The sequence below is a fragment of the Thalassophryne amazonica genome, chromosome 22 (genome assembly GCF_902500255.1).
Source record: "Thalassophryne amazonica chromosome 22, fThaAma1.1, whole genome shotgun sequence".
Taxonomy (NCBI): Eukaryota; Metazoa; Chordata; class Actinopteri; order Batrachoidiformes; family Batrachoididae; genus Thalassophryne; species Thalassophryne amazonica.
In genome coordinates, this window is record NC_047124.1 from 23,451,075 (window position 1) to 23,478,501 (window position 27,427).

The 27,427-nt window shown below is 40.5% G+C and overlaps 3 protein-coding genes across 7 annotated transcripts in view; 1 reads left to right on the forward strand and 2 right to left on the reverse strand.

The window, feature by feature from the left end:
• yaf2 (YY1 associated factor 2) overlaps nucleotides 1-8,079 on the reverse strand; it is a 37,195-nt gene extending 29,116 nt beyond the window's left edge. Inside the window, exons 1-2 of one of the 2 annotated variants that reach the window (XM_034163571.1) lie at nucleotides 7,870-8,079; nucleotides 7,340-7,465 (exon numbers count right to left, since the gene is read on the reverse strand). In XM_034163571.1, the coding sequence (XP_034019462.1) occupies nucleotides 7,340-7,465; nucleotides 7,870-7,895 (152 nt within the window). In that variant the 5' untranslated portion in view covers nucleotides 7,896-8,079. Of the gene's footprint in view, nucleotides 1-7,339; nucleotides 7,466-7,582; nucleotides 7,722-7,869 lie in introns of those variants that run through there. The other variant, XM_034163572.1, reaches the window with a different exon arrangement.
• Nucleotides 8,080-8,713: 634 nt separating this feature from the next.
• On the reverse strand, nucleotides 8,714-18,544 carry zcrb1 (zinc finger CCHC-type and RNA binding motif 1). 2 transcript variants are annotated; one of them, XM_034163395.1, is made up of 8 exons: nucleotides 18,421-18,544; nucleotides 13,859-13,970; nucleotides 13,732-13,760; nucleotides 13,523-13,634; nucleotides 12,484-12,591; nucleotides 11,635-11,744; nucleotides 11,482-11,554; nucleotides 8,714-10,308 (listed from the first exon to the last, which is right to left on the reverse strand). In XM_034163395.1, exons 2-8 carry the CDS (start codon nucleotides 13,940-13,942, stop codon nucleotides 10,156-10,158), a joined length of 669 nt encoding a protein of 222 aa, XP_034019286.1. In that variant the 5' UTR covers nucleotides 13,943-13,970; nucleotides 18,421-18,544; the 3' UTR covers nucleotides 8,714-10,155. The 2 variants fall into 2 exon arrangements, with proteins under 2 accessions (XP_034019286.1, XP_034019287.1); XM_034163396.1 differs by having other exon boundaries at nucleotides 13,859-13,953; nucleotides 18,421-18,498.
• The window catches only part of pphln1 (periphilin 1), a 46,098-nt gene continuing 37,208 nt past the window's right edge, over nucleotides 18,538-27,427 (forward strand). The window contains exons 1-7 of one of the 3 annotated variants that reach the window (XM_034163392.1): nucleotides 18,558-18,647; nucleotides 22,272-22,327; nucleotides 22,558-22,622; nucleotides 23,367-23,585; nucleotides 25,469-25,530; nucleotides 26,336-26,479; nucleotides 26,965-27,137. In XM_034163392.1, coding sequence (XP_034019283.1) covers nucleotide 22,327; nucleotides 22,558-22,622; nucleotides 23,367-23,585; nucleotides 25,469-25,530; nucleotides 26,336-26,479; nucleotides 26,965-27,137 — 664 coding nt within the window. In that variant the 5' untranslated portion in view covers nucleotides 18,558-18,647; nucleotides 22,272-22,326. Of the gene's footprint in view, nucleotides 18,648-22,271; nucleotides 22,328-22,557; nucleotides 22,623-23,366; nucleotides 23,586-25,468; nucleotides 25,531-26,335; nucleotides 26,480-26,964; nucleotides 27,138-27,427 lie in introns of all 3 variants that reach the window. The other 2 variants (XM_034163393.1, XM_034163394.1) reach the window with 2 other exon arrangements.

A 27,427-nucleotide genomic window follows, 5' to 3' on the forward strand; every position in this document is an offset into this window, starting at 1 on the left:
TACTTTTTTAGAACAAGCAGATGGAAAAAAATATGGACTCACTCAATTCTGAGGAATAAATTATGGAATCACCCTGTAAATTTTCATCCCCAAAACTAACACCTGCATCAAATCAGATCTGCTCATTAGTCTGCATCTAAAAAGGAGTGATCACACCTTGGAGAGCTGTTGCACCAAGTGGACTGACATGAATCATGGCTCCAACACGAGAGATGTCAATTGAAACAAAGGAGAGGATTATCAAACTCTTAAAAGAGGGTAAATCATCACGCAATGTTGCAAAAGATGTTGGTTGTTCACAGTCAGCTGTGTCTAAACTCTGGATCAAATACAAACAACATGGGAAGGTTGTTAAAGGCAAACATACTGGTAGACCAAGGAAGACATCAAAGCGTCAAGACAGAAAACTTAAAGCAATATGCCTCAAAAATCGAAAATGCACAACAAAACAAATGAGGAACGAATGGGAGGAAACTGGAGTCAACGTCTGTGACCGAACTGTAAGAAACCGCCTAAAGGAAAAAGGATTTACATACAGAAAAGCTAAAAGAAAGCCATCATTAACACCTAAACAGAAAAAAACAAGGTTACAATGGGATAAGGAAAAGCAATCGTGGACTGTGGATGACTGGATGAAAGTCATATTCAGTGATGAATCTCGAATCTGCATTGGGCAAGGTGATGATGCTGGAACATGTGTTTGGTGCCGTTCCAATGAGATTTATAAAGATGACTGCCTGAAGAGAACATGTAAATTTCCACAGTCATTGATGATATGGGGCTGCATGTCAGGTAAAGGCACTGGGGAGATGGCTGTCATTACATCATCAATAAATGCACAAGTTTACGTTGATATTTTGGACACTTTTCTTATCCCATCAATTGAAAGGATGTTTGGGGATGATGAAATCATTTTTCAAGATGATAATGCATCTTGCCATAGAGCAAAAACTGTACAAACATTCCTTGCAAAAAGACACATAGGGTCAATGTCATAGCCTGCAAATAGTCCGGATCTTAATCCAATTGAAAATCTTTGGTGAAAGTTGAAGAAAATGGTCCATGACCTGGCTCCAACCTGCTAAGCTGATCTGGCAACAGCAATCAGAGAAAGTTGGAGCCAGATTGATGAAGAGTACCATTTGTCACTCATTAAGTCCATGCCTCAGAGACTGCAAGCTGTTATAAAAGCCAGAGGTGGTGCAACAAAATACTAGTGATGTGTTGGAGCCTTCTTTTGTTTTTCATGATTCCATAATTTTTTCCGCAGAACTGAGTGATTCCATATTTTTTTTTCCCTCTGCTTGGTCTAAAAAAGTAACCGTTACTGACTGCCACAATTTTTTTTCCTGATTTCTTATAGTGTTTCTTAAAGCCAGAAAGTTGCCATTTGAAATCAATCAATCAATCAATCAATTTTTTTTATATAGCGCCAAATCACAACAAACAGTTGCCCCAAGGCGCTTTATATTGTAAGGCAAGGCCATACAATAATTATGTAAAACCCCAACGGTCAAAACGACCCCCTGTGAGCAAGCACTTGGCTACAGTGGGAAGGAAAAACTCCCTTTTAACAGGAAGAAACCTCCAGCAGAACCAGGCTCAGGGAGGGGCAGTCTTCTGCTGGGACTGGTTGGGGCTGAGGGAGAGAACCAGGAAAAAGACATGCTGTGGAGGGGAGCAGAGATCGATCACTAAATGCAGAGTGGTGCATACAGAGCAAAAAGAGAAAGAAACAGTGCATCATGGGAACCCCCCAGCAGTCTACGTCTATAGCAGCATAACTAAGGGATGGTTCAGGGTCACCTGATCCAGCCCTAACTACAAGCTTTAGCAAAAAGGAAAGTTTTAAGCCTAATCTTAAAAGTAGGGAGAGTGTCTGTCTCCCTGATCTGAATTGGGAGCTGGTTCCACAGGAGAGGAGCCTGAAAGCTGAAGGCTCTGCCTCCCATTCTACTCTTACAAACCTTAGGAACTACAAGTAAGCCTGCAGTCTGACAGCGAAGCGCTCTATTGGGGTGATATGGTACTATGAGGTCCCTAAGATAAGATGGGACCTGATTATTCAAAACCTTATAAGTAAGAAGAAGAATTTTAAATTCTATTCTAGAATTAACAGGAAGCCAATGAAGAGAGGCCAATATGGGTGAGATATGCTCTCTCCTTCTAGTCCCCGTCAGTACTCTAGCTGCAGCATTTTGAATTAACTGAAGGCTTTTTAGGGAACTTTTAGGACAACCTGATAATAATGAATTACAATAGTCCAGCCTAGAGGAAATAAATGCATGAATTAGTTTTTCAGCATCACTCTGAGACAAGACCTTTCTGATTTTAGAGATATTGCGTAAATGCAAAAAAGCAGTCCTACATATTTGTTTAATATGCGCTTTGAATGACATATCCTGATCAAAAATGACTCCAAGATTTCTCACAGTATTACTAGAGGTCAGGGTAATGCCATCCAGAGTAAGGATCTGGTTAGACACCATGTTTCTAAGATTTGTGGGGCCAAGTACAATAACTTCAGTTTTATCTGAGTTTAAAAGCAGGAAATTAGAGGTCATCCATGTCTTTACGTCTGTAAGACAATCCTGCAGTTTAGCTAATTGGTGTGTGTCCTCTGGCTTCATGGACAGATAAAGCTGGGTATCATCTGCGTAACAATGAAAATTTAAGCAATACCGTCTAATAATACTGCCTAAGGGAAGCATGTATAAAGTGAATAAAATTGGTCCTAGCACAGAACCTTGTGGAACTCCATAATTAACTTTAGTCTGTGAAGAAGATTCCCCATTTACATGAACAAATTGTAATCTATTAGACAAATATGATTCAAACCACCGCAGCGCAGTGCCTTTAATACCTATGGCATGCTCTAATCTCTGTAATAAAATTTTATGGTCAACAGTATCAAAAGCAGCACTGAGGTCTAACAGAACAAGCACAGAGATGAGTCCACTGTCCGAGGCCATAAGAAGATAATTTGTAACCTTCACTAATGCTGTTTCTGTACTATGATGAATTCTAAAACCTGACTGAAACTCTTCAAATAGACCATTCCTCTGCAGATGATCAGTTAGCTGTTTTACAACTACCCTTTCAAGAACTTTTGAGAGAAAAGGAAGGTTGGAGATTGGCCTATAATTAGCTAAGATAGCTGGGTCAAGTGATGGCTTTTTAAGTAATGGTTTAATTACTGCCACCTTAAAAGCCTGTGGTACATAGCCAACTAACAAAGATAGATTGATCATATTTAAGATCGAAGCATTAAATAATGGTAGGGCTTCCTTGAGCAGCCTGGTAGGAATGGGGTCTAATAAACATGTTGATGGTTTGGATGAAGTAACTAATGAAAATAACTCAGACAGAACAATCGGAGAGAAGCAGTCTAACCAAATACCGGCATCACTGAAAGCAGCCAAAGATAACGATACGTCTTTGGGATGGTTATGAGTAATTTTTTCTCTAATAGTTAAAATTTTGTTAGCAAAGAAAGTCATGAAGTCATTACTAGTTAAAGTTAATGGAATACTCAGCTCAATAGAGCTCTGACTCTTTGTCAGCCTGGCTACAGTGCTGAAAAGAAACCTGGGGTTGTTCTTATTTTCTTCAATTAGTGATGAGTAGAAAGATGTCCTAGCTTTACGAAGGGCTTTTTTATAGAGCAACAGACTCTTTTTCCAGGCTAAGTGAAGATCTTCTAAATTAGTGAGACGCCATTTCCTCTCCAACTTACAGGTTATCTGCTTTAAGCTACGAGTTTGTGAGTTATACCACGGAGTCAGGCACTTCTGATTTAAAGCTCTCTTTTTTAGAGGAGCTACAGCATCCAAAGTTGTCTTCAATGAGGATGTAAAACTATTGACGAGATACTCTATCTCACTTACAGAGTTTAGGTAGCTACTCCGCACTGTGCTGGTATATGGCATTAGAGAACATAAAGAAGGAATCATATCCTTAAACCTAGTTACAGCGCTTTCTGAAAGACTTCTAGTGTAATGAAACTTATTCCCCACTGCTGGGTAGTCCATCAGAGTAAATGTAAATGTTATTAAGAAATGATCAGACAGAAGGGAGTTTTCAGGGAATACTGTTAAGTCTTCTATTTCCATACCATAAGTCAGAACAAGATCTAAGATATGATTAAAGTGGTGGGTGGACTCATTTACTTTTTGAGCAAAGTATAATAAATTAAATGCAGTGTTGAGGCTGTCATTCTCAGCATCTGTGTGGATGTTAAAATCGCCCACTATAATTATCTTATCTGAGCTAAGCACTAAGTCAGACAAAAGGTCTGAAAATTCACAGAGAAACTCACAGTAACGACCAGGTGGACGATAGATAATAACAAATAAAACTGGTTTCTGGGACTTCCAATTTGGATGGACAAGACTAAGAGTCAAGCTTTCAAATGAATTAAAGCTCTGTCTGGGTTTTTGATGAATTAATAAGCTGGAATGGAAGATTGCTGCTAATCCTCCGCCCCGGCCCGTGCTACGAGCATTCTGACAGTTAGTGTGACTCGGGGGTGTTGACACATTTAAACTAACATATTCATCCTGCTGTAACCAGGTTTCTGTAAGGCAGAATAAATCAATATGTTGATCAATTATTATATCATTTACCAACAGGGACTTAGAAGAGAGAGACCTAATGTTTAATAGACCACATTTAACTGTTTTAGTCTGTGGTGCAGTTGAAGGTGCTATATTATTTTTTCTTTTTGAATTTTTATGCTTAAATAGATTTTTGCTGGTTATTGGTAGTCTGGGAGCAGGCACCGTCTCTACGGGGATGGGGTAATGAGGGGATGGCAGGGGGAGAGAAGCTGCAGAGAGGTGTGTAAGACTACAATTCTGCTTCCTGGTCCCAACCCTGGATAGTCACGGTTTGGAGGATTTAAGAAAATTGGCCAGATTTCTAGAAATGAGAGCTGCTCCATCCAAAGTGGGATGGATGCCGTCTCTCCTAACAAGACCAGGTTTTCCCCAGAAGCTTTGCCAAATGAAATGACTTTAGTTTTGTGTCATGTCTGTGATCTGCTTTTTTTTTTTTTTTTTTACAAAATTAAACAACTGAATGAACATCCTCCGAGGCCAGTGATTTCATAATTTTTGCCAGGGGTTGTATACAAATAGTTTTACCTCGTGATGTTGATGCCATTGTCCATGTGCATCAGTTAAATTGCAGCATTTGGCGCCATAAAAAAAAAACAGTTTATCAAAATAACTCACCTTGCAACCATTGTACTTAGCATCCAAGCTACCTCCATTGTGCAGGTGGCTGGTTGTAAATATTGCTCATGGTCACCTTGAGAGGAACGCTCACTCCATACCACGGCTTCAGCTTCTTGGCTTTAACAGCACTCGTCCTCGTGTGTGTCGTTGTCAATGACACGGTTCCGTGTGCGGCTCGGTAAACTTTGGCCATTTTCGGTTAAAGCATACTCGCCACCTAGCGGATGTGCTGGTTCTTGCACCAGCTGTGTTGCCGTCAATGAAATTCGCCAAAATACCAAAATTTTAAAAATTGATGCGGGCCAATTCTGGCATGTGTGCGGGATGATAAACTAATGTTTGTTTGTTTTTTTGTTTTTTTTAAATGGGGCCTTATCGGAGCGTCTTATAGCAGTTCTCAATGCGCCCTATTGACGTATCCCATAATCCCTTGCGAGCCAGAGAGTCGCTGCAGTCAAACAACATATAGAGAATCCACATGATGACAGTTGTAAATGAATATTATACTACAAAAGTGTAATTTTTTATGCTTTTTGCCACATTAATAAGAGACTGCTGCATGATACCCTGAAAACTTGCTAAAACAATTATAACAAATAATCCGTGTCTCCTGTTTAATCTGCGTGGAATTTAATAAACGCAAAAGGTGCTTTGCCCTCTTCAGGTCGGTGGAGTGTCCTTGCCTCAAGTGGAGGAGTTTAAGTATCTCGGGGTCTTGTTCATGAGTGAGGGACGGATGGAGCGTGAGATCGATAGACGGATCGGTGCAGCATCTGCAGTGATGCGGTCGCTGTATCGGACCGTCGTGGTGAAGAGAGAGCTGAGTAAGGGGACAAAGCTCTCGATTTACTGATCGATCTACGGTCCGATCCTCACCTATGGTCATGAGATTTGGCTCATGACCGAAAGAACGAGATCGCGAGTACAAGCGGCCGAGATGAGTTTCCTCCGCAGGGTGGCTGGGCGCTCCCTTAGAGATAGGGTGAGGAGCTCAGTCACTCGGGAGGAGCTCGGAGTCGAGCCGCTGCTCCTCCACATCAAAAGGAGTCAGGTGAGGTGGCTCAGGCATCTTTTCCGGATGCCCGCTGGAGAGGTGTTCCGGGCACGTCCCATCGGGAAGAGACCCCGGGGAAGACCCAGGACACGCTGGAGAGACTACATCTCTCGGCTGGCTTGGGAATGCCTCGGGGTTCCCCCGGAGGAGCTGGGGGAGGTGTGTGTGGATCGGGAGGTCTTGAGCTGCTGCCCCTGCGACCCGACTCCAGATAAAGCGGAAGAAAATGGATGGATGGATGGATGGATATATATACTAGTCTGGAACAAAAAGGACAAACAGTGTCGTAAAGAACAATAATCAAGACGTTAAAGAGCAAACTTCACTTTCCACCAGAATGACATAATCAGGAAGCGAGCGAAGCTCACAGCAGCCCCCAATGAAAATAACGGAGAGACAGCCTGTGATTCTCGCATGTTTACATAAAACAAACGCAATAACAACGTCTATAATCCCAGAGAATATATTCATGAGAGTTTTAGGCACAAGATAAAAAAGTTTTATGTTGCGATGTTAATGGTGTTGTCTGTGTGCAGCGGTTAAAGTGCAGCCTGATCGGAGCGTCTCAATGCAGTTCTCAATGTTACCGAGATCTCGCAGCGCAGCGACCTCTTCGAAGTTTTGCGGGATTTGAAAAGTCAACAGGGCGAATGCTGACATCTCGCTGTGCAGCCACCTCTCTGAGATTGTGCGAGATTTGAAACCTCAGTAGGGGGAGTACATGCCTAAAATAGGGAACGAATACAGGCCACCCAACCTGGAAATTTCTGCCTCTGCCGCTGCCATCTCCCATGCCTCTAAAGTGATATCTTTGGGGCAACAAGATGGATGAGGGTGCTTAAAGAACAAGCATTTGTTTCCCTCATTTCACTGAGGTCAGTGTTAATAATCCCCTGCAAGAACATGGAGACTAATGCACCGTTTAAAGACGGGAAAAAACACCAACTTATTGAACACAAACACGAATCAGCTGCGTGTCAGTCGTCCCTCCCCCCCCTTACACACGTCAAAAAGACACCGAATGCAACGTCGGTGCACGGTCTCTTACCTTGTTGATGTCCCTTTCCTGACATCACACATCATGCACTTAAAAGCCTCTGCTGTGTTCTTGTACGTGCACACGCTGCAGTCCCAGAATCCCTCGTCGGAAGAGGGCTTCGGTTGACGCTTCGGCCTTTAAAATAATAATATAATATGACACAGGAGAGGAAGGTGGGGAAAGGGGGGTAAGGGGGGGAGCGAAAACGACGGAAAGAAAAGAGAAGAAAGAGTGAGTTGACTACAAACGCACGAAGGCTGTCGATGGCAAACATCTGGGGAAGCCTATTTAGGAAACCATCAGCGCGCGCGCCGCGATCTTAACACTGTAATTGACGATTGGTTTTTAACACGAGAGCGAGCGCGCGCACAGAAAGCGAGAGAGAAAGAGAGAAAGAGAGAGAGAGAGAGAGAGAGAGAGAGACCACGGAGGAAAAGCTATTTTTCCGTGTGCTCCCACCGCCACCCCCCCTCCTCCTCCTCCTCCTCCTCCTCCCTCCCCAGCGCGAATATCTAGGGCGCACTAAACTCGGTCGTTACCTTGTGGGACTTCTCTTGTCGCCCATGCCACTCCGGGGTGTACGTGGAGGCGCTAAAAGGAGCGCAAGTCTTGTTATTTCTGATAATTCGTCAAAGAAACGATGCGCCGCGCCGCTCGGCTTCCAGCTGTCGTGGAAACTCCGCTTGGGAAATGGTCACGTGACCCCGCTTTGACCAATCAGCGGCCGATCACTTTCCGTCGCTGACATTCCTCTTGATGAATCTCTACCGCGCCTTCAGGTGCCCGCACAGCGCAGTCGGAACGTGAAACATTAATACGCGCCTTGTGGCAAAAACGCGCCGATTTCGCCGTAGGCCTACGCCAAACAAATCACAGCGTGGTAACGGCGGATTTCACGCTTTCAAACTGCATTTAACGCGGGCGTCTTTCCAGTCGTTCTTTTCGTGGGTTTGAACGGTTTGCGGGTTATTTCCGACAGCGCCTGAACGCAGCACAGGCCAGTGCGTCTGATGCTGCGTTCGCTCGTTTAACACGATTCGAATCTGCGCCTTTACGATCCGTTTTGATACCGGAGCATCTTTACACAAACCCCATATAATGCAAGCGTATTTCACCATTTAGAGGCACAAAACATCAGGGAATCCCTTGCTTTAATTACGTGCTGACTCACATAAGCAGACATCGAAAACATACCCACAAACGTGCATTCGAAACGAAAATTTGATCATTTTATAAAACGAAGCCTACAAATACTAGTTTTGCAATTGATAAACTAAATTTCTTTTAGGCCGTATCTTACAAGTTGTAAAAAAAAATGTGGCTTTAATCTAGTTATTTGCATTTTACTATAGGGAGAAACTCTACAAGAACTTTCACTTTTTACTTGAAACATAAATCAGTACAATAAAGTCTAATATATATATATAAACCATAACTCTAAAACTTGTATTATCTGTTCTTTTCTTCAGCTATAAATGTTATGATAAAACAAAGGGGAGCTCTTATAAAATATCTATGTACAGCCATCAAAACCCTGCATTAAACAAGCATTCAGATCCACATTCCTGTTTGAATGACAAGATTTTAATTTTATTTTTAAGTTTCTAGGCTTGAGAAAAGCCTAGATTGTACCCTGTGAAATGCAACAAGTGAATAGTACAGCAGACAAGTCCATCACTTCTAATTTGACACAATAACACAAAAAAGGTATTTTGCAACTCAGATTAAAATGGAACATAATGATGACAAACTCATGAAAATGTTGTAAACTTTGATGCATCTGATCAATCCAAAAAGCAACTTTTTCTTTATATAATATGCTAGATTTATGATGGATTAGGAGCAGGTGTGGTTAACAATGACAAGATACTGATTCCCCAGAGAAATGTACTAAAATCAGAGAACTGTTAGTTTTTGATGGTTTCACTACTGTTATGTTCTAAAACTAAAAAAAAAAAAGAAAAAAAAAAAAGGCACAGCCAGACCAGACACAGGCCCTGCAGAAAGAATACTGTAAGAATTTAGCTCCAAAAGAAAAAGCAAGGGAGAGGGTCAAAGAAAGTATGCAGTGAATGGGGTCCATGAGAGAGAGAGAGAGAGAGAGAGAGAGAGAGACCATTTTCTGACAGAAATTTTCTAAATCAGAGGAGCAAAGTGGTATTTTTCAGATTTTTTTTTTTTAATCTTTCAACAACAGTTGTATTCTAAAACTGAAATAACAGGGCCAGACTGGGACAAAGGACCTGCAGAAAGAATATTCTAAGAATTAAGCTACAAAAGGAAAAGTGAGAGAGAAACGCCGAACTAGGCACACAGTGAATGGGGTCTGAGAGAGAGAGAGAGACTGTTTCCTGATTCTTTTCTTTCCCAACAACATGTTATAAAACTGGAACACCATGGTCGTAACTCCACGCAAACCCGGCAGGAAATATTTTGTATGAACGTTGCTTAAACAGACACTTCTTCATCTCTCCCTGTTTTTGAAATTACATGTAGCTTGACTGTCAGTTTCTTTCATTCCCAAAGCGTAGGTCTGGTTGCCACCAAGGTCACTACACAATTCCACAAAAAATAAAATAAATAAATGTGCGCACTGTATACTGACAAAGGTTTGAACTCCAATTCTGATTATAATACGGTTAATTCAACAATTTCTAAAAACCATAGAACATCATGACTAAATTCTGTACACGTGGGGGGGAAAAAAAAAAAAAAAAAAAAACACCTTTACTAGTATAAAGTACTAGGAATGGATTCCAGGTGATAAAACTAAATCAATAGTTGCCCTACTGTTCTTTCTCAGTGTAGTACAAAAAAACATATTTTTAGTCACTGAGCTCCTCCTCATCGCTGAAGTAAGCGCTCTTTTTGATCCTTGGCTTCCTGGAGTCTGTAGATGTTGAAGGCTGACTACCATCCTCTTGAGACGCAACGGGTTTCTTCCTCCGCTTTTCCTCCTCTTCCTCAATACAGGCTTGCTGTGGGACACAAAATGCCAGAAATATCACTGCACTCACCTCTGATGTAGTAAACGTGTGCACAATGTACATGAGCCATAACACAGATGAGTTAAGCATCTGCAGCATGCTTTGTTAGAACAATGATCACTGTTTGCACACATGTAATTAAGCGTGCTGTGAAGAAGTGTGTGACCGCTTGAGCTTTAATACATTTTAATTTATGTCATCAAATTTTTTAACATTAAAAATTTAAAAAGTTATATTAAAAATGTAAAATTTGGTCCTTTAAATTTACAATGAAAACAAATTATCTGCAACATGACAACTTAAATAAAAGCACCTAAGCCAAAACAATCAAGTATGTGCCCGATTTGTACAACAATAATTTGTAGACAACAAAACATCCCCTTTACAGACAGTTTTCATTGGTCATGTTAAGGGACGGACACATTTCCAACTCACCGAATGTTTCATTTACATCAATCCCAAAGAAATACAGATAGTATGGGTACTGTGTGGTTAGTTTGTATGAAGGGGGTAGTTCTTAAAAACTGAGTATCTGTGCAAGAAGAAGACCAGTGAGGGAAGCCACCAAAACGCCCATGACAACTCCAAACGAATTAGAGGATTCTGCTGTGTATGAATGGAGAGATTGTGTATAGGGGAACTTCTGTTACTCACCAGTTCTGGTGGAGCGCACCACAGAAAGGTTTTCTCACAACAAAATACATTACATTGTAACTACAGTTTGACAAAAAGCACATGAGAGACTCAAGTCTAGATTTGAGATGTTTCCTTGGTTGAAAATCTTAACTTGTTCCACTCCACCATGAAGATGTGATTGGTGGTGCAACAGATATAAGTTGCATTATGTAAAGTCTTCCCAGTCATAGTCACAAAAATCTATAATGCCTTGAGTTGTCATTGTTGGATTGGTGGCTTCCCTCACGAGTCTCCTTCTTGCACCATTTACCACAAAGCACTATACTGTTTGTATTACTGACTGAGGTGAATGAAGTCCAAGACATACTCAGTGACTGACTTGGAAATGTTCATGTATCCATCCCGACTTGAAAAGAAAACTGGCTGTAAAAGTGATGATTGTCAGTCCAACATGAACCACAAGCTTCCATTTAACTCAAAAACCTTGACAAGAAACATTTTATTTATTGTTTCTATCTGCACGCTGACCTGAAAAGCAATAGCTTGGCTGAGACTATCTAGAGCCGGGTCCTCTCCCTCTTCCTCACTTTCTTCTTCTTCACTACACGGAGACAAAGATGGGAATTAGCACACATCAAACTACATCAGAGCATCTCACAACAACACCGACAACCTACTTACACCTGCTCAGCTTCTTGAGCCTTCTTCTTCTTTTTCTTTTCTTTCTTTTTCGGAGGCTCCCTCTCTCCCAGCATGTTTTTGGGACACGCATAGCTCAGGTGGCCTACATCCTGAGATATTTCATTAAACAAAATAAACAAATAAATCACACACACAATCAACCACAGATCCAATGCAAAATGTAACTGTAGTTTTAGATTATTAAATGAACAAAAATCATGTGCTTTTTAATACACGATGCTGTAAAAAAAAATTAAAGGAACACTCTGAAAACACATCAGATTTTAATTGGGAAAAATAAAAATCTTGCTGACATCTTTCCTGATCTGGACCGGGTAATGTGTTAGGAATGAACGGATGCCACATCAGATGATACAAATGAAAATTGTCATCCTACAAAGGGCTGAATTCAATTACACACAGAAATCAAAGTGAAAAAAAAAAAATTAAAAAAATGATGCAGCGGGCTGGGTCATTTTGCCAAAATTTTAATGCAGCAACTCAAACTGGTACTCGGTAGTTTGTACAGCCCCCATGTGCTCGCATTTATGCCTGACATTCATTAACACCAAAGCAGTTGAAACTGATTAACAATCCCCTCTGCTACTTAACTGACCAGATCAATATCGCAGAACTTGATTTTATTTTACGCTATACTATGATTAAAAAGTGTTTATGTATTTAGATTTTTTTTTTTTAAACACACACACACACACACATTATATATATATATATATATATATATATATTATTTATGTATATATTTTGCAGAACAAGAGAAAAGTGGAACAACATTATTCCGGATCATGGGGAAAATAGACAAAAGGTAAATACTGTATATCTACTGACCCCACATTCATAACACCTGGACTTGTCGGTGTAGTTCCGTCTCCTGATGAACTCGGCCGCTCGCCCGTTGTCGATGGCGATGCTCGCTTTCACCGTTCTGCCAAACAGCTGGGAGGAAAACACACTTGTGATGCACTTAAAGGGACAGAGATCAGGCTCAAATCACAGAGGACCATATGTGCACGTGTTCCACATCTGACATTACAAATATACAACAACAAATCTCTGTAGTGGTGCAGCATAGCTAAAATTTCCATCGAATTTGGCACACATATTCTAAATATACTCATGTTTATTTTCAGATATGGAGCCATCCTGGAACTGACCTCTAATGAGCTACAGGGGTCAAAATTTTAAAATGTTCAAATCATATTGAAAACTATACCACATTATTTGTCTGATCATAAAGATTCCAAAAAGGTATAGTTTGGACTATCTATGACTGAATGTTCTGGAGTTATGGGGTAAAAATAGCAAAAATGGTGACAAAGGTCAATTTCAGTTTGTACAGGGGTCAAAAGTTAAAGTTGCTCAAATTTTGGTAAAAAAAAATAAATAAAAAAAAGATACAAATTATTGGTTGAGTTAATAGCATTTTAAAAAGGAATAGTTTGCACCATCTGTCATGCTTAGTTATCATGTTACGGGGTAACATATGTCACATGTCATAGAATCCAATGGACATCAACATTTTTGACCTTTACTTTGGAGACCAAACATTCAACACTGTCAAAACTATTCCATTTATTAATCCTATTCACTCAACCAATAATTTGCATCACTTTTTAAATTTTGACCCCTGTGTAATTCTTTATTGACCCCTGTAGCTCATTAGAGGTCAGCTCCAGGATGTCTCCATATCTGAAAATAAACATTAGTTATTTTAGAATATGTGTGCCAAATTTCATGCTTTTATCACAAACTGAACGACTGTTTGGGTTATCTGCTGCACTACCGTCAAATTCCCGCAAACAAATCCGATTCACTTCAGTTGGAAATGCGAATGTATGTTCAGGCTGTGGAGGTGAAACACACTCACCTGTTTGTTGTTCACCGCTCGTGCACAGGTACGAGCCGATTCTCTGTCCAAGAAGAGGACGAATGCCACCCCTTTACTCTTGCGAGTGTCTTTATCTTTTACAATCGTAACCCTGAAACAAGCACAAACGTTACTGTCACAAAACTTTAATCCATCTGGGGAAAGTGTTTGGAACTTTTAGAGGAATAAATGTGACGGGTTACACTCACTTTACAACCTTTCCATATTTGGTGAAAAGCTGAAAAGAGACAAAAAAGTCAAACTGTTTTGGTTAAAATATTAAAACATGCAAATCTCACATTTTGCCAACAAACACGAATGAACTGAAGAAATCACCTTGTGTAGGTCGTTGTTGGTGAGAGAAAAAGGCAGGTTGGACACATACACTGTGCTTTTGCTCGGTGCCAAACCCCCACTCATAGTGGACACATCTGACAAGCAACTCGCACTGTCCAAGACAAAAAAGGACACACACACACACAGTCGGGTCCGTTAGTATTTGGACAGTGACACAGTTTTGCCGCTGTACGCCACCAAAACACTTATAGTGACAACTTTCAGTTTTAATTCAAGGAGTTGTACAAAAACATCGCATTAACCCCTTAGGAATTACAGTAACTTTTATACAGTCCCCCCATGTTTAGAGTTCATAAGGAACTAGACAAACTAAATAGTTTACTGTTTGTGCAAAATAATAACATTTTACTGCAAGTTTTAATTTTAATGTCGAACACAAATATTTCCCAGATTGATTTCTTACATCAATGTTTACAAAAAAACAAACAGTACGTTAAATCTGTGTGAAGTGGGTAGTTCCCAAAACTGAGTGAAGGCAAGTGAGGGAAGCCACTAAGACACTCATGATAACTCTGAAGGAGTTACAGGCTTCTGTGGCTGTGACGGAAGAAACCACGTACACAGTGCAACTTTAATTATTTTAATTGATTTTTTTTTACTAGGTACACATCTTCCTGGTGGAGTGAAACTTAGTAGGATTAGCTTAAGGAAGCTTTTTTTAAACAATAACAAGACAGTAGCCATCTCAGATTTTGAATTTTCTCAAATTTTTCAAGGTCCCTAAAGCTTTTTTTTTTTTTTTAAACCACAGCCTTAAGAAAGGTAAATGTTTTTCATGGCCAAAATGAGACTTTTTTTTTAAATACAAGCTTGTTTATTTAAAAAGATCTGAATTTTGAGTTTGAATTTATTTACATTTGCTTCACAGTAAAAGCTGAATCAGAGCAAAATTTACAACAGAGTCTAATAATAAGCTAAAAGAGCATTTAACAACCAACTAAAAACAAAAAACAAACAAACAAACAAAAAAAAACACAATACAACAAAACAACACAAAACACCCAAAAAAGACAAAAAAAAAAAAAAAAAAAAAAAAAAAAAAAAGGCAAGTTTTCCCAATCCAGAAAACAAGAACTTGAGGGAATAGCACAAGTTCATCTTTATGCCATTTTTCCCATCATTGATAAATTATATAATCTAATAGCTGTGGGAACTGTTGCTGCTGTCATTCTGGGTCTATTACAGGTGATGGTCATGAGATTTTTCCTTCTGTGCAAATGTCTCTGTGTATCTTCCTCCCTGGTTTGCAGGAGGAGATCATGGAGTGGATGTTGGTTATCTGACATCTCTTTAACCAATGTGACAGCTGCCTGTTGCCTCTAACTTTGGAGGGATGGAACCTGTGTATGTAACGTGTGGCCTCTGGAGCAGAGCTTAAGAGCCCTGTCTTGCAGCCTCTCCAGCTCTGCAGCTTGACCCTTGTTACAGCCCACTAAAAGGAGACTGCTATACTCCAGCCATGGCCTGATCACAATGGTGCAGATGGTGACCAGGTCCTCACAGTGGAGGCCATGTCTGGTTAAGACAGTCAAAAAGTGGAACCGTTTGGATGCCTTCTTTACCACCTCTTTGATGTTAGAGTTTCCACTGAGGTCAGAGCCCAGGTGAAACCCAAGGTATTGTGTAGTAGTCACAACGGGGACTTCCTGACCCCCAAGAAACAGAGCGGCAGGTTGGGGTGGGTTTCGGGCGAAACAGATCCTCAGTTCCACCGACTTTTCTCCTTTCAGCAGCATGTTGTTAGATGTTGCCCACTTGTCCAGCTGTTTGGCCTCTTTTCCCATTGATGTGTGAGTGGGTATGTCTGTTAGATCATCCGCATATCCAATGTCCAGCGTGTCTTCAAAGGCTGTCTTCCGAGTTGGCATATGGAGGAGGAAGAGGTATGGTGAAACCACACCTCCTTGGGGAACCCCAGATACCACCTCTGTCCAGGTGCTGAAGGTACATTAACCATCACTCTCTGCCTTCTTCCAGTCATATAACCATACAAGTAGGGAAAGAGATTATTTCACTTAAATCTAATGAGGCGCACAGAGATCAGCACCCTTGCCCACCCAAAAAAAAAACAAAAACAAAAAACAAAAACAAAACTTAATGATGTTTTGCCCAACTTGAGTACCACCTACACTCACATCATCATTATAATACATTAATTTCAAGTGGCACAGTATCGGTCTTGCTAACAGAATCGCATTTCGGACCACCCCCTTAAGGCATTACCATCAACTGCATGCCAAAAATTTAGCAATTTTCCAGAACCCCTCCAATCACACACTGACACCAATCAAAGCGAAGCTTGGCAGTCAAAAGCTCTGTTTTTTTGTTTTAAGAAGTATACTGTTGGCCCTCAAGAAACGGCCTCAGTACCAGTGGTACCGATATGATCTCGGAACCACTATGATCTCAGTACCACATGTATTAATGTCATACATTTTGGTCCCTATCTCCCTTAATATATGTCCTATCATGCTATTTTTTAAAAAAATGTGTTCTCATGGAATTCTCTTCAAGAATCACATATTGAATTTTATCAACAGCACACTGAAATAGTCCCAAAATTTTGTTTTAACTGAGTCAGCCTGGCACACATCACTGAGTTGATATTAACTGTAAAGTGAATCTTACCATGTAGATAGCATGTACACTACACTGACTACAGGAGCTAGACTTATCTAGCTCCTGTATCTAGCTAGACTTATCACAGTGGAGTGTTTTAAGTCTCGTCTGAAGACCCACTTTTATTCTCTGGTTTTTAACACTGAGTGAGTTGTGTGGTCCTCTGTTTTATTGGTTTTGTCTTTATTTTGGTAGATTTTATTGGTTTTATCTTTTGTATGCTGTATGTATTTATTTATCTTGCACATTTTAGTTAATTTTATTGTTAATTTTCTTATTTTTAATTTTTGACTACTGGGGTTTTATCTATGGTGATTCTATTGTATGTGCAGCACTTCGGAACATTTTTGTTGTTAAATGTGCTATATAAATAAAGTGGATTGGATTGGATTATCGGAACATAATGTAATATCACACTGTTTTGGCAGCCAGCTGGCTCCCGCTGCTCAATGACACCTCTGCAGTGCCTCCTAGAGTACAAATTTACCCCTTTATTGGGGTAAATTTCGCTACACTTTAGCATGCTATTGCTAAAATTCAAGATAAGATTCTTTAACAGAACTACGTGAGGATCACATTAAATTAGCATGATAGGACAAATATTAAGGGAGATATGACCCAAAACATATGACATTAATACATGTGATACAGAAATCGTTGTGGTTCAGAGATCTTGTTGCTTCCAAGATCGTCTCCCTACACTGGTTCCAAGGCTGTGTGGTACCGAGGTCTCTAGAAATCAAGAAATTGACCCTTCCTAGGGGAAAAATAAAAAAATAAAAGTTTGTTTTTGGGACATAGAAGTTTAAGACTTTTCTATGTATCAACAGACCTTCCACACACACATACACACAAAAGGAAATGTGATTAGGTCACATATCACCCTCTAACAGTAATTCCGAAGTCTGAATTAAAAAAAAAAAGCCTACTGTTACAAAGATATGAAATTTTAGCAATGGAATGCCAGAAGGCACATGGAAGACTCGAGCTTAGATTTGTTCTGTTTTCTTGCATGAAAATCTCAGTTCAACTTCAACCATGCAGCTGTGTCTCACCACAAATTTGCACTATACACACTTTGTTAAATTACAATCACAGAAGTCAATAACTCCTTCAGAAATGTCTGGGGAAATTCATAATTAATAATTCATTTATTGTGTGAAAATAAAAACACGTACAGAGCACACATCGTAAGTGTTAAACATAAAAGTCATCGTAATATTTCTTAAAAAGGGCAGACTGTTCCACAAGGAGCATTCTATTTGAAAATAAGTACTTTCTTAAGTCATATTTACATCTTTGCACATCAAACATGAAAGAGTGGCCTCTTAAGCCCTGGTAAATTCTATTCTGAAAAAAGGTATCTGACCTGACATTTTCAAGACCATGGAGAATTTTATACACTTCAATCATGTCACACCGTACTCTTCTATGTTCTAGGGTGGTAAGTTTTAAATGCTTCAAACGTTCCTCATATGGTAAATTAGCAAACTCGGGTACAATTTTTATTAGCCCTCCTCTGGACTTTCTCTAAAACATTTTTGTCCCTCTGCAGATGAGGTGACCAAGCCTGGACACAATACTCTAAGTGAGGTCTTACATAGGTTTTATACAATATCAAAAAAGACTCATTTGAGATGTGAATAAAAGGTCACATCTCAAATATTAATAAATATTAATGTATCCACCCTGTGACTCGTCAAAAGCAAACTGGCTGTGAAAGTGATGATTTGTATTGGCAGTAATCTTTACATTTAGTTTGTCTAATTACCGAGACTCTCTGAAAATGGAAGGACTGCGCAATGACTTAAAAAACTGTAAACCATTTGCTAAAAATCTGTAAGCACAAGTTATTTAGATAGTTAACAACATGTATATTTAATGCTACGTAATGGAGCTTAACCATTCCCTAAAACACGTACCTTCTACTCCACCGTGTGGAAAAAAAACCGTAATTTGCTTAATAAAACTGCATAATTATATTTTTAATGTCGACATATAACAACAACAAGCGCCATGTTCAAACAGCCCGAAGAGTACGTCGCAATTTTGATGACGACACGAGCTTGTCATCCAATAAAAAACGTGTTTTCCACAGTTACTATCCGAGGGTAAGAATTGAGCTAGGCTAGGCTAAACGATAAAGAAGGTAAGATTATTTTGTGCAGCGCGAGTTTAACGCTAAGGCGAATTAGTTGACGGGTGTTGATATATCTAATAGTGCTTGTTTTGTTTTTGGTGTGGTAGTTTTGCAACGCTGAGTCGTCCCTTTTTTTAACAAAAATGTGCGGGTCTTTGGAGGCTAACCAATTAGCGTGGCTAGCCGTCAATAGCAGATAAATCACCTGTAAATAAACAACTATTCCAGGGGAATGTCTAAATTAACATTTAAAAACATTAATGTTAACATGGGCTGAGCGACTTTGAGCTGTTTTATTGCTTTCAGAGTTTATAACAGTGAATCTAATTTCTTTCATAGTTTTTGTCTTGTAATTTAATTGTGTATGGATTTGATTTTTACTTTGATTTTTTTTATGAGTTGATTACCTGCAGTTTTATGGGCCAGACTTTTTTCCCCGTTTGTATAATGTTGATAATATGATGTAATAGAGTTGCAACGATTAATGTGCTGTTAAACTAATCAACAGCTATTGTAGTAATCTATTAATTGTCTTTTTAATCCCAATTCTCTGATTTCTGTTTCTTAAGTGTGAATAATTTCTGTTTTTTTTGTTGTTGTTGTTTTTTAACATTCTCTGGTTGCAAACTTAATATCTTTGGGAGACAAAAGTTGACATTTGAAGGCATCATCTTGGGGTCTGCAAAAACATTGCTCAACATTTTCCACCGTTTTCGCTCATCTTTTTTGATCTAACGATAAGACGTGTCAATAATACACAGTTCTGCTACCTACCTTTACATTTGTTTTCTATCTGTACGTAGGGCCCAAATTACCTTTTGAAGTGACAATACACATTCTCTGGTTCTAAAATATTTCTAAATTTAATTATCAAATCTAATCTATAATCTAATTAATTATCATATTTATATAAATAATTTATTTTGAAATTGAAATGTATTTTTAAATGAATATTTGTTTTTATATGTATAGTTTAAATTTATAAAATGTATTTATATAATTATCATATATGCATTTTATACTTGATATAGACAAAAGAAAATGCTTAACGTGATTTGGATTAAAACCTGGAGCTTTTGGTTTAGAAGTCCAACACCTTACTACTTATGCCACAGCATCTCACACTCTGCGGTGGGTCAAAGCTCAGAGTTCTCATCCATACCATAGGATAACCCCATAACCTAACATGAGTATGTACGGATAGAATTTTGTCTACATTTTGGCTACATATGGATAGGCACTTTCAACAACTAGTTCATTAATTCAAGAAAACAATTGCTTAGTTATGAGAAATTGTTGTAGTGTTATTATATAACACTACAACTTAACTAAGTGTGTGCATGTAATAACATATTTTTACATAATCCACCAAAAAAAAAAAAAAAGCACGTTTTTTTTTTCCATGTGTTTTGTGGATCTGGAGAAGGCGTTCGACCGTGTCCCTCGGGGCACCCTATGGGGAGTGCTCCGGGAGTACAGGGTCCTTTGCTAAGGGCTATCCGGTCCCTGTACGACCGCAGCAGGAGCTTGGTTCGCATTGCCGGTAGTAAGTCAAACCTGTTTCCAGTGCACGTTGGCCTCCGCCAGGGCTGCCCTTTGTCACCGGTTCTGTTCATTATTTTTATGGACAGAATTTCTAGGCGCAGCCAGGGTGTAGAGGGGGTCTGTTTTGGGAACCACAGAATCTCGTCTCTGCTGTTTGCGGACGATGTGGTTCTGTTGGCTTCGTCAAATCAGGACCTTCAGCGTGCACTGGGGCGGTTTGCAGCAGAGTGTGAGGCGTCCGGGATGAAAATCAGCACCTCCAAATCCGAGGCCATGGTTCTCGACCGGAAAAAGGTGCTTTGCCCTCTTGAGGTCGGTGGAGTGTCCTTGCCTCAAGTGGAGGAGTTTAAGTATCTCGGGGTCTTGTTCACGAGTGAGGGACAGATGGAGCGTGAGATCAATAGACGGATCGGTGCAGCATCTGCAGTGATGCGGTCGCTGTATCGGACCATCGTGGTGGAGAGAGAGCTGAGTAGGGCAAAGCTCTCCATTTACCGATCGATCTACGTTCTGATCCTCACCTATGGTCATGAGATTTGGCTCATGACCGAAAGAACGAGATCGCGGGTACAAACGACCGAGATGAGTTTCCTCCTCAGGGTGGCTGGGCGCTCCCTTAGAGATAGGGTGAGGAACTTGGTCACTTGGGAGGAGCTCGGAGTCGAGCCGCTGCTCCTCCTCCGCGTCGAAAGGAGTCAGTTGAGGTGGCTCGGGCATCTTTCCCGGATGCCCCCTGGACGCCTCGCTGGAGAGGTGTTCCGGGCACGTCCCATTGGGAGAGGGCCCGGGGAAGACCCAGGACACGCTGGAAGGATTACATCTCTCGGCTGGCTTGGGAACGCCTTGGGGTTCCCCCGGAGGAGCTGGGGGAGGTGTGTGTGTATCGGGAGGTCTGGGTGGCTTTGCTTGAGCTGCTGCCCCCGCGACCCGACTCCGGATAAAGCGGAAGAAAATGGAAGGATGGATGGATACATAATCCTGTCCCTCTCTAACTATAATAAAAGACAAAGTTGATGCTGTCTGATAAATTTTGCCTTTGCCTAAACATACTATGTACTATGTAAGTTCAGTAGTGCTCCTTTTTAGTATTTATGTTTTGTTGAACGTAGGATGAAGAGAACTGTTGTTCTAACGGAATAGACCGTTGGTACATTCTCAGTGTGCATACTCAGTAGTAGTTAAATGATTAAGCGTGAGCTCCCACCTCTGCTGTCGGCATGGGGAGCATTAAGTTCCTACTCGTACAAAACATGTACGAGGAGCAGATCTCACAGCTTATTCCACAAGCTTCTGTTCTACTACGATCACCCATGATCAAAAAAAAGGTGATAAAACAGGATGAAACGGCTCAATCTGGCTTGCCTCCTAACAGGCTGGTTTATAAAGTGCAGATTTGGCAACCTACCCAAAAACAAAAGTAAAGAACTGCGCCCTTGGCCAGAAATTCCATGGCTTGCAATGCGCATTTTACTGTTTCGAAATGCTTGAAAAATATTGAACTGGTGTTTTCTTTTCATGACTACCGGAGCAGTGCACTTGATGAATGAATAGCATTCTGCAATTTGCCTGACAGCACTTCCTGATGGAAAACTCCGCTGTTTTTCTGGCTTTCTGTCTTTCCTCCCAAACACATCTATCATTTGTGTGAAGCACGTTTGAATCAAGACATTAAATTCAGATTCTCACAAGCTATTTTTATTGTTGTAATATTTAATTATTTTCAGGAATTAAACCGTGACAAAAATGTGCATAGAGGATTACAGCTGATGGCGCCAATGTTATCTACTAAATGTTGTCTTATTGTTCTGATTGCCACATCTGGGAGACATTTAAGGGGCTTTGTCCACCTTTTTTTGGGCAAGTTACAGGAGTTTTTGCAGTGTTATCCATAGATTCAGTCATGTCCGTGTAGTTACACAGAGGATGCATGCCCGCATTAAAGGCTCTGCTCTCTACGGCATTCTACATGAGCGACTTGCGGAGTACTCAGTGTGCATGTGCCAAACAATGTAACAAGGGATCTATTAAGAAGCCATTCATAGTGTTACACTTGTGTATGTTCTCACACTGCTTTTTGTCTATTCTCAGGTTCTGGATCATTGTTCATTCGAAGCTGCATATTTCACACAGTCTTTAAGACAACAGTAAGTTGGTATTAATATTTTTCACAGTGTCAATTTCACGCTGGATTAGTAGCAGATAATTTTTTACTTTTTTGATGGGCATTAAAGAAGTTGTGTGAATGTCATCTGAGTAATGATGTAGCTTTTAAGAGGTGTACATTTGCGGTATTTGATTTGTATTGCCATTCAGTTGGGTAATGATGTTTACATATTTTGACTGCAACTGTTTGCTTTTTTTGTTTGTTTTGTAGTGACATATCGGAGGGAGAGGATTGTACGAGAGGTGTACGATGACCGCTACTTACCAGAAAGACCGGTGAGAGTCTGTGTGAAACAGTGCTGCTCGGGATTATAGGTGCCCTTGAGCTTTAAGTACAGAAATAAAAAAATTTGTTAAAAAATAAATGCAAATGAACCCATTTTTTAAAATAATCAGAATATTGCATGAAATGTCCAGAATTATTTAACAACAACCTCACTCACTCACTCATCTTCAACTGCTTATTCTGGACTTGGTTGTGGGTAACAACAGTGTAAAATAAATTATTTCATATAGTGCATAAAATTATAGACATAATTAGCACAATTATGGGCGCCTTTAATTGGATTTACAGCAAATCATCACTTACACAGTTAGTTTTCTTCACAAGAGACAGGAGATGGATACATGAACATTTCCAAGCAGCTGAATATGATTTGGACTTCATTTACTGGTCATTTTGTGTCTAGTACACATTTCTTAAAAATGGAGTGACCATGCTTTTAGGAGGCAAGGAAAGCCACCAAGACAAATGGAGGTTTCTGTGGTCGTGGTTGGAGAAACCGTGCATACTGCCACTTTTATCTGTTGCATCCAAGTTATAGGGCTTCCTGATGAAGTGGTGTAGAGGAGGATTTTCTCCAAAAGATGATGACATTGCAGCTGCAGTTTGTCAGAAGACACATGGAAAGGCAGAGCCTAGATTTGATCTGTTTTTCTGCTTCACAATTTTCTCCTCTATTCCAACACGAAGCTGTGACTGGAGCTAAAATGACAAATCACATGGTTCCATTCTTTTAGGGTCCGTACCCAAGAGCAGCTGGACCGGTGGAAAGGAGGGGTCCGTTTGGCAGATCAGAAGACGACTACGGCCGCGGCGGATATGACTATGACGGTGGCTCCCGCTTTTACCCAAATGGGGGTGGCCGACGGAGTTTCCACATTGAAGACCAGAGGGGCTACCATGGTGACGGCCATCATTTCCCTGCTGAACTCAGAGCTGGGCCATCGTCAAGGAGGGTGAGAGCAAGAGCACATGTCACACATTTAACTTTTGAGTTTATTATATGCTACACACTAATAAAATCTAGAATATTATGAAAGAAACATTTTTCACAGCACATGTTCAGGTTTGCATTGCTCCCTATGCATTCCAGTCACGCATGACAGTATATGGGGTTTGTTTACTATAGTCAGACATGTACATAACTGGTGCTTGTGCGTGATGTGCAGCAGAAAACATGGAGCGAAGCCATTTTCTTACAATCTGTCATTCTCGTTTTGAGAAGCGCTTCCCTCAGTGTTCTCTGCTGCGCTTCATGTGTTTTTTAGCACACTCAAGCACCAGTTACTGTATGTGCAGGCCTGATTACAATATAAATGGAAAACATTCTGCCTTTCTCCAAAACACTTTTCCGTACTGGTTTGCATTTGCAAATCACACACACATTTCTTGTACATTTGAAAGTTACAGGCTGCTTTTCATAGTTTTCTATCCCTTTTACCTACATCTCTGTTCCTGCTGCTAAAGCTGGGAGAGATGTAAGGAAATGGTGCTTGTAGGGAGAAATCAGAAATGAGAAGTTGTTTCAGGGGCACATTAGAGTCGGCTACTGAATTCATTCTTGAAATGCTCAAAATCACAGAATTGGTATTATTATCTCCTCGGTATGAAATACGAGGAACATAGTGGTTGATGGTTTAGATGGTTTTTAAAGTTAGCTGCTGATTTAATTGCTAAACCTATCCAATGTATTTTCAATCTTACAATCACCAACAGTTGTATCCCTACAGTTTGGAAGGTTGCTCATGTTCTTCCTCTTTTAAAAGGGGGGGCTACCTGTTTGAATTACTAGTTGTGCATCTTGTCAAAGGTCCTTGAGAGGTTAAGGTTGATCAGTTGACAGACTTTCTCCAAAAAAAAACCCACATTCTCTCTCCATATCAGTCGGGTTTCAAGAAGCAACACAGTCCCATCACAGCCTCCCTAAAAGTCACAAATGACATAATAGAATCATTGGAAAATAAACAATTTTGTACAGCCCTCATTGTTGACCTCTCTAAGGTCTCATTCCATCTCGGAACAGCGATTGTTGAATATTGGTCTGTCAAAGCAAGCAGTGGGTTGGTTTGCAAACTACCTGTCTGACAGAATGCAATGTACACACTTTGGTGGTAGTTTCTCCACAGCATCTAAAGGCTCCTCTGGTGTGCCCCAGGGCGTTGTTTTAGGTCCAATTTTTGTGGATGTTCTTGGCAGAAATGTCCCTGATGCTAAATTCCATTTTTATGCTGACGATACTGTCATTTACTGTTGTGGCTCCACCCTTATTGAGGCTGTTGGCTTTTTACAGAATGTCCCCAAAGTTCGCACTGAGTTAGGTAAGCAATCCTTCATGTACTTTGCACCTGCTGCCTGGAACTCAGTACAGAGAACTTCGAACTTGAGGGAACTAACAATCTCTTGGAACATTTAAAAACATTATGAGGGACTTAGTATCTGCCTCATATCGTTCTTGTTCCTGCTTATGAAAGCCCCATGTTAACTCTATGATGTGACCAGATTGTATCTGTCTGTTTTGTTGTTGTCTGATTCTGTGTTCTCCTCCACTTTCTTGGCCAGGCTTCCCTTGGAAAAGAGATCTTTGTGTCTCAATGGAATTGGCCTGGTTAAATAAAGTTTTAGTAATAATAATAGTGATCAGCATGTACGCCTTTTTTCGCTTGTTAGCCCAATAAATGAAGAACCAGCTGAACAATTTAATTCATATTTAGCATAAGGGTTTACTTGGGTGATCCCCTGACACTTTGTATTACTGATTTGCAGGGAGCGGTCGTATTTGTCATCTCCTGATGATTCTTGTTTTGTTTTTGTTTTTTTTTCTTTCCTCCCCCCGGTATAGGATGACTATCCTTACAGAGGTCCCAGGGAGGATCAGCACACTGGTCGTCCTTTAGAGTTTGGGTGAGTTATTTATTTTTTCCCCCCTGCTTCTCATCTTTTGCTTGCTGCACTTTTAAGAATCTATTATTTAAACAATGTTGTCATTCTTTGTAAAATGTGGATGTTATCAGTTTGAACAGAAGAGGGCAGTGTTTTTTAGGTTATTGTATTGTGTGATATCTGATTTCTTCCTCTGGAGAGATTGTTGTCTGTAAGGCAGCTTCAGTTTGAAGTTTCCCTGTTGACACATTCCTTTGAATAGTGGTGATCACAATCTGTGGTCGGCACTGACCCATAATGCCCTGACTGAGAGGTAACACCCCCACCACCGCCCCACATTTGGTGCAGGTCTGTTCCTTTGGTAGAAAAGTTTTGTGTTGTGGTGATCATCGCCTTTAGGTGTTCAGGTTTTATTAGTTCACAGAGCAGAATTTTAGTTTAGATTTTGGTTGCTGAGTAATATCCATATATATACACACTTGTAGCACATTGTTCCTTAGATAATACAGTGTCATACTTTGTGGAATGTCAACTTTGCATTCTATAATTTGTCTGCTTGTGAAGTTGGTGATCAAAGCAATCATCACTTTCTGATAACAGAATGAGGAGCGAGAATTTTTCTTCAGTCTTTGATCGGCTCAGTCAGCTCACACCTGTGGTTTTCTGACATTGCCACAGTAAACTTAACAGTCCAGATGACATCACTTTAAGGTGCTGTATTAAACAGTGATGCCAGTAGAAGATGTGATCGGGTACCATGTGACACCAGATGGTGTGCAGTCTTTGGTAGTAGTCTTGTACACTGTTTGTGTATGTCTAACTGCACCTCAGCATCTATGTCCCCCACCTGCAGCTCCCGTGCACCTCCACCTCCTGCTGCGCGAAACCAGGGCATGTACCCAGCACCCAGATCGCTCCCGGAAAGCGGGGAAGACACACTGGTCCAAGCCATCCTCAACCTTGACAGAGGGTATGAGTGAATAAACACTTTAGTGTCTTTATTTCATTGCTGTGAAGCACTGAGGAAGACCTTGTTAGTGAAATCAAGTGGTGTGAGTGTTAAACGTTTTGACCTCGGGGTCATCAACCCTGCTCCTGGAGATCACCTGGCCAAAATTGTTACATGGGCCAAACTAGCTTCAAGAGAGAAACGGTGTTGGCACTGTGCTTATCCTTTCCCTTTTTTTTTTTTTTTTTTTCCCCTATGGGTTTTTTTGCTCTATTTTCTTTGGTGTCCATTCCACTTTGGTTATGCGCCATCACATTTCACCTGCTAGATGGCAGCATTGTGCCACAATACGCTGTGCCTGTGTTTACGCTCAGAAATAAATCCGGACTGGTTTGGAGCTGAAGGTGTTCTTTTGTCAGATGAGGAAGAGGCACTAATTTGCAGTTCTTTCAGCAGGCATTTGGATGACTCCTATCATGACATGTTGTCTTTTTATCTTTGTCCAGAGAGGAGCGAGAGCAGTACAGGAGAAAGATGACCACCTTCCCTCCCCTCAGGGAGAGGTCTCCTGTTCGCAGAGAAGTGGCCCGCTCCCCCCACAGTCGCTCTGGTTCCAGCGTCAGCAGCAAAGGCTACTCGCCCGACCGAGCCAAGACCGTGCCATTTCCCTCAAAGCAAGGCAAGAGTATGTGGAAGTCTTACAGGAGGGTCAGGACTCCTCAGAGGCTTTTGGTGGAACTGAAGGGAATTTAAAATGGTCAGAAAATGGAAAGATTCTGTTCCTATTGTTCACTCAAGTTGGCTCCTGTTAAAACGTACCAGTTATAATATTTTCACACTTTTTTCTATCTGATGAAGAAAACAAATCATAATTTTAAAAAAGAAACTTTATGATGTTTTGCTTCCAAAACAAAGTTAGTGTTTGCTCGCATGCAATAAAGTGACAGCTGGGCAGATGATACATTGGAA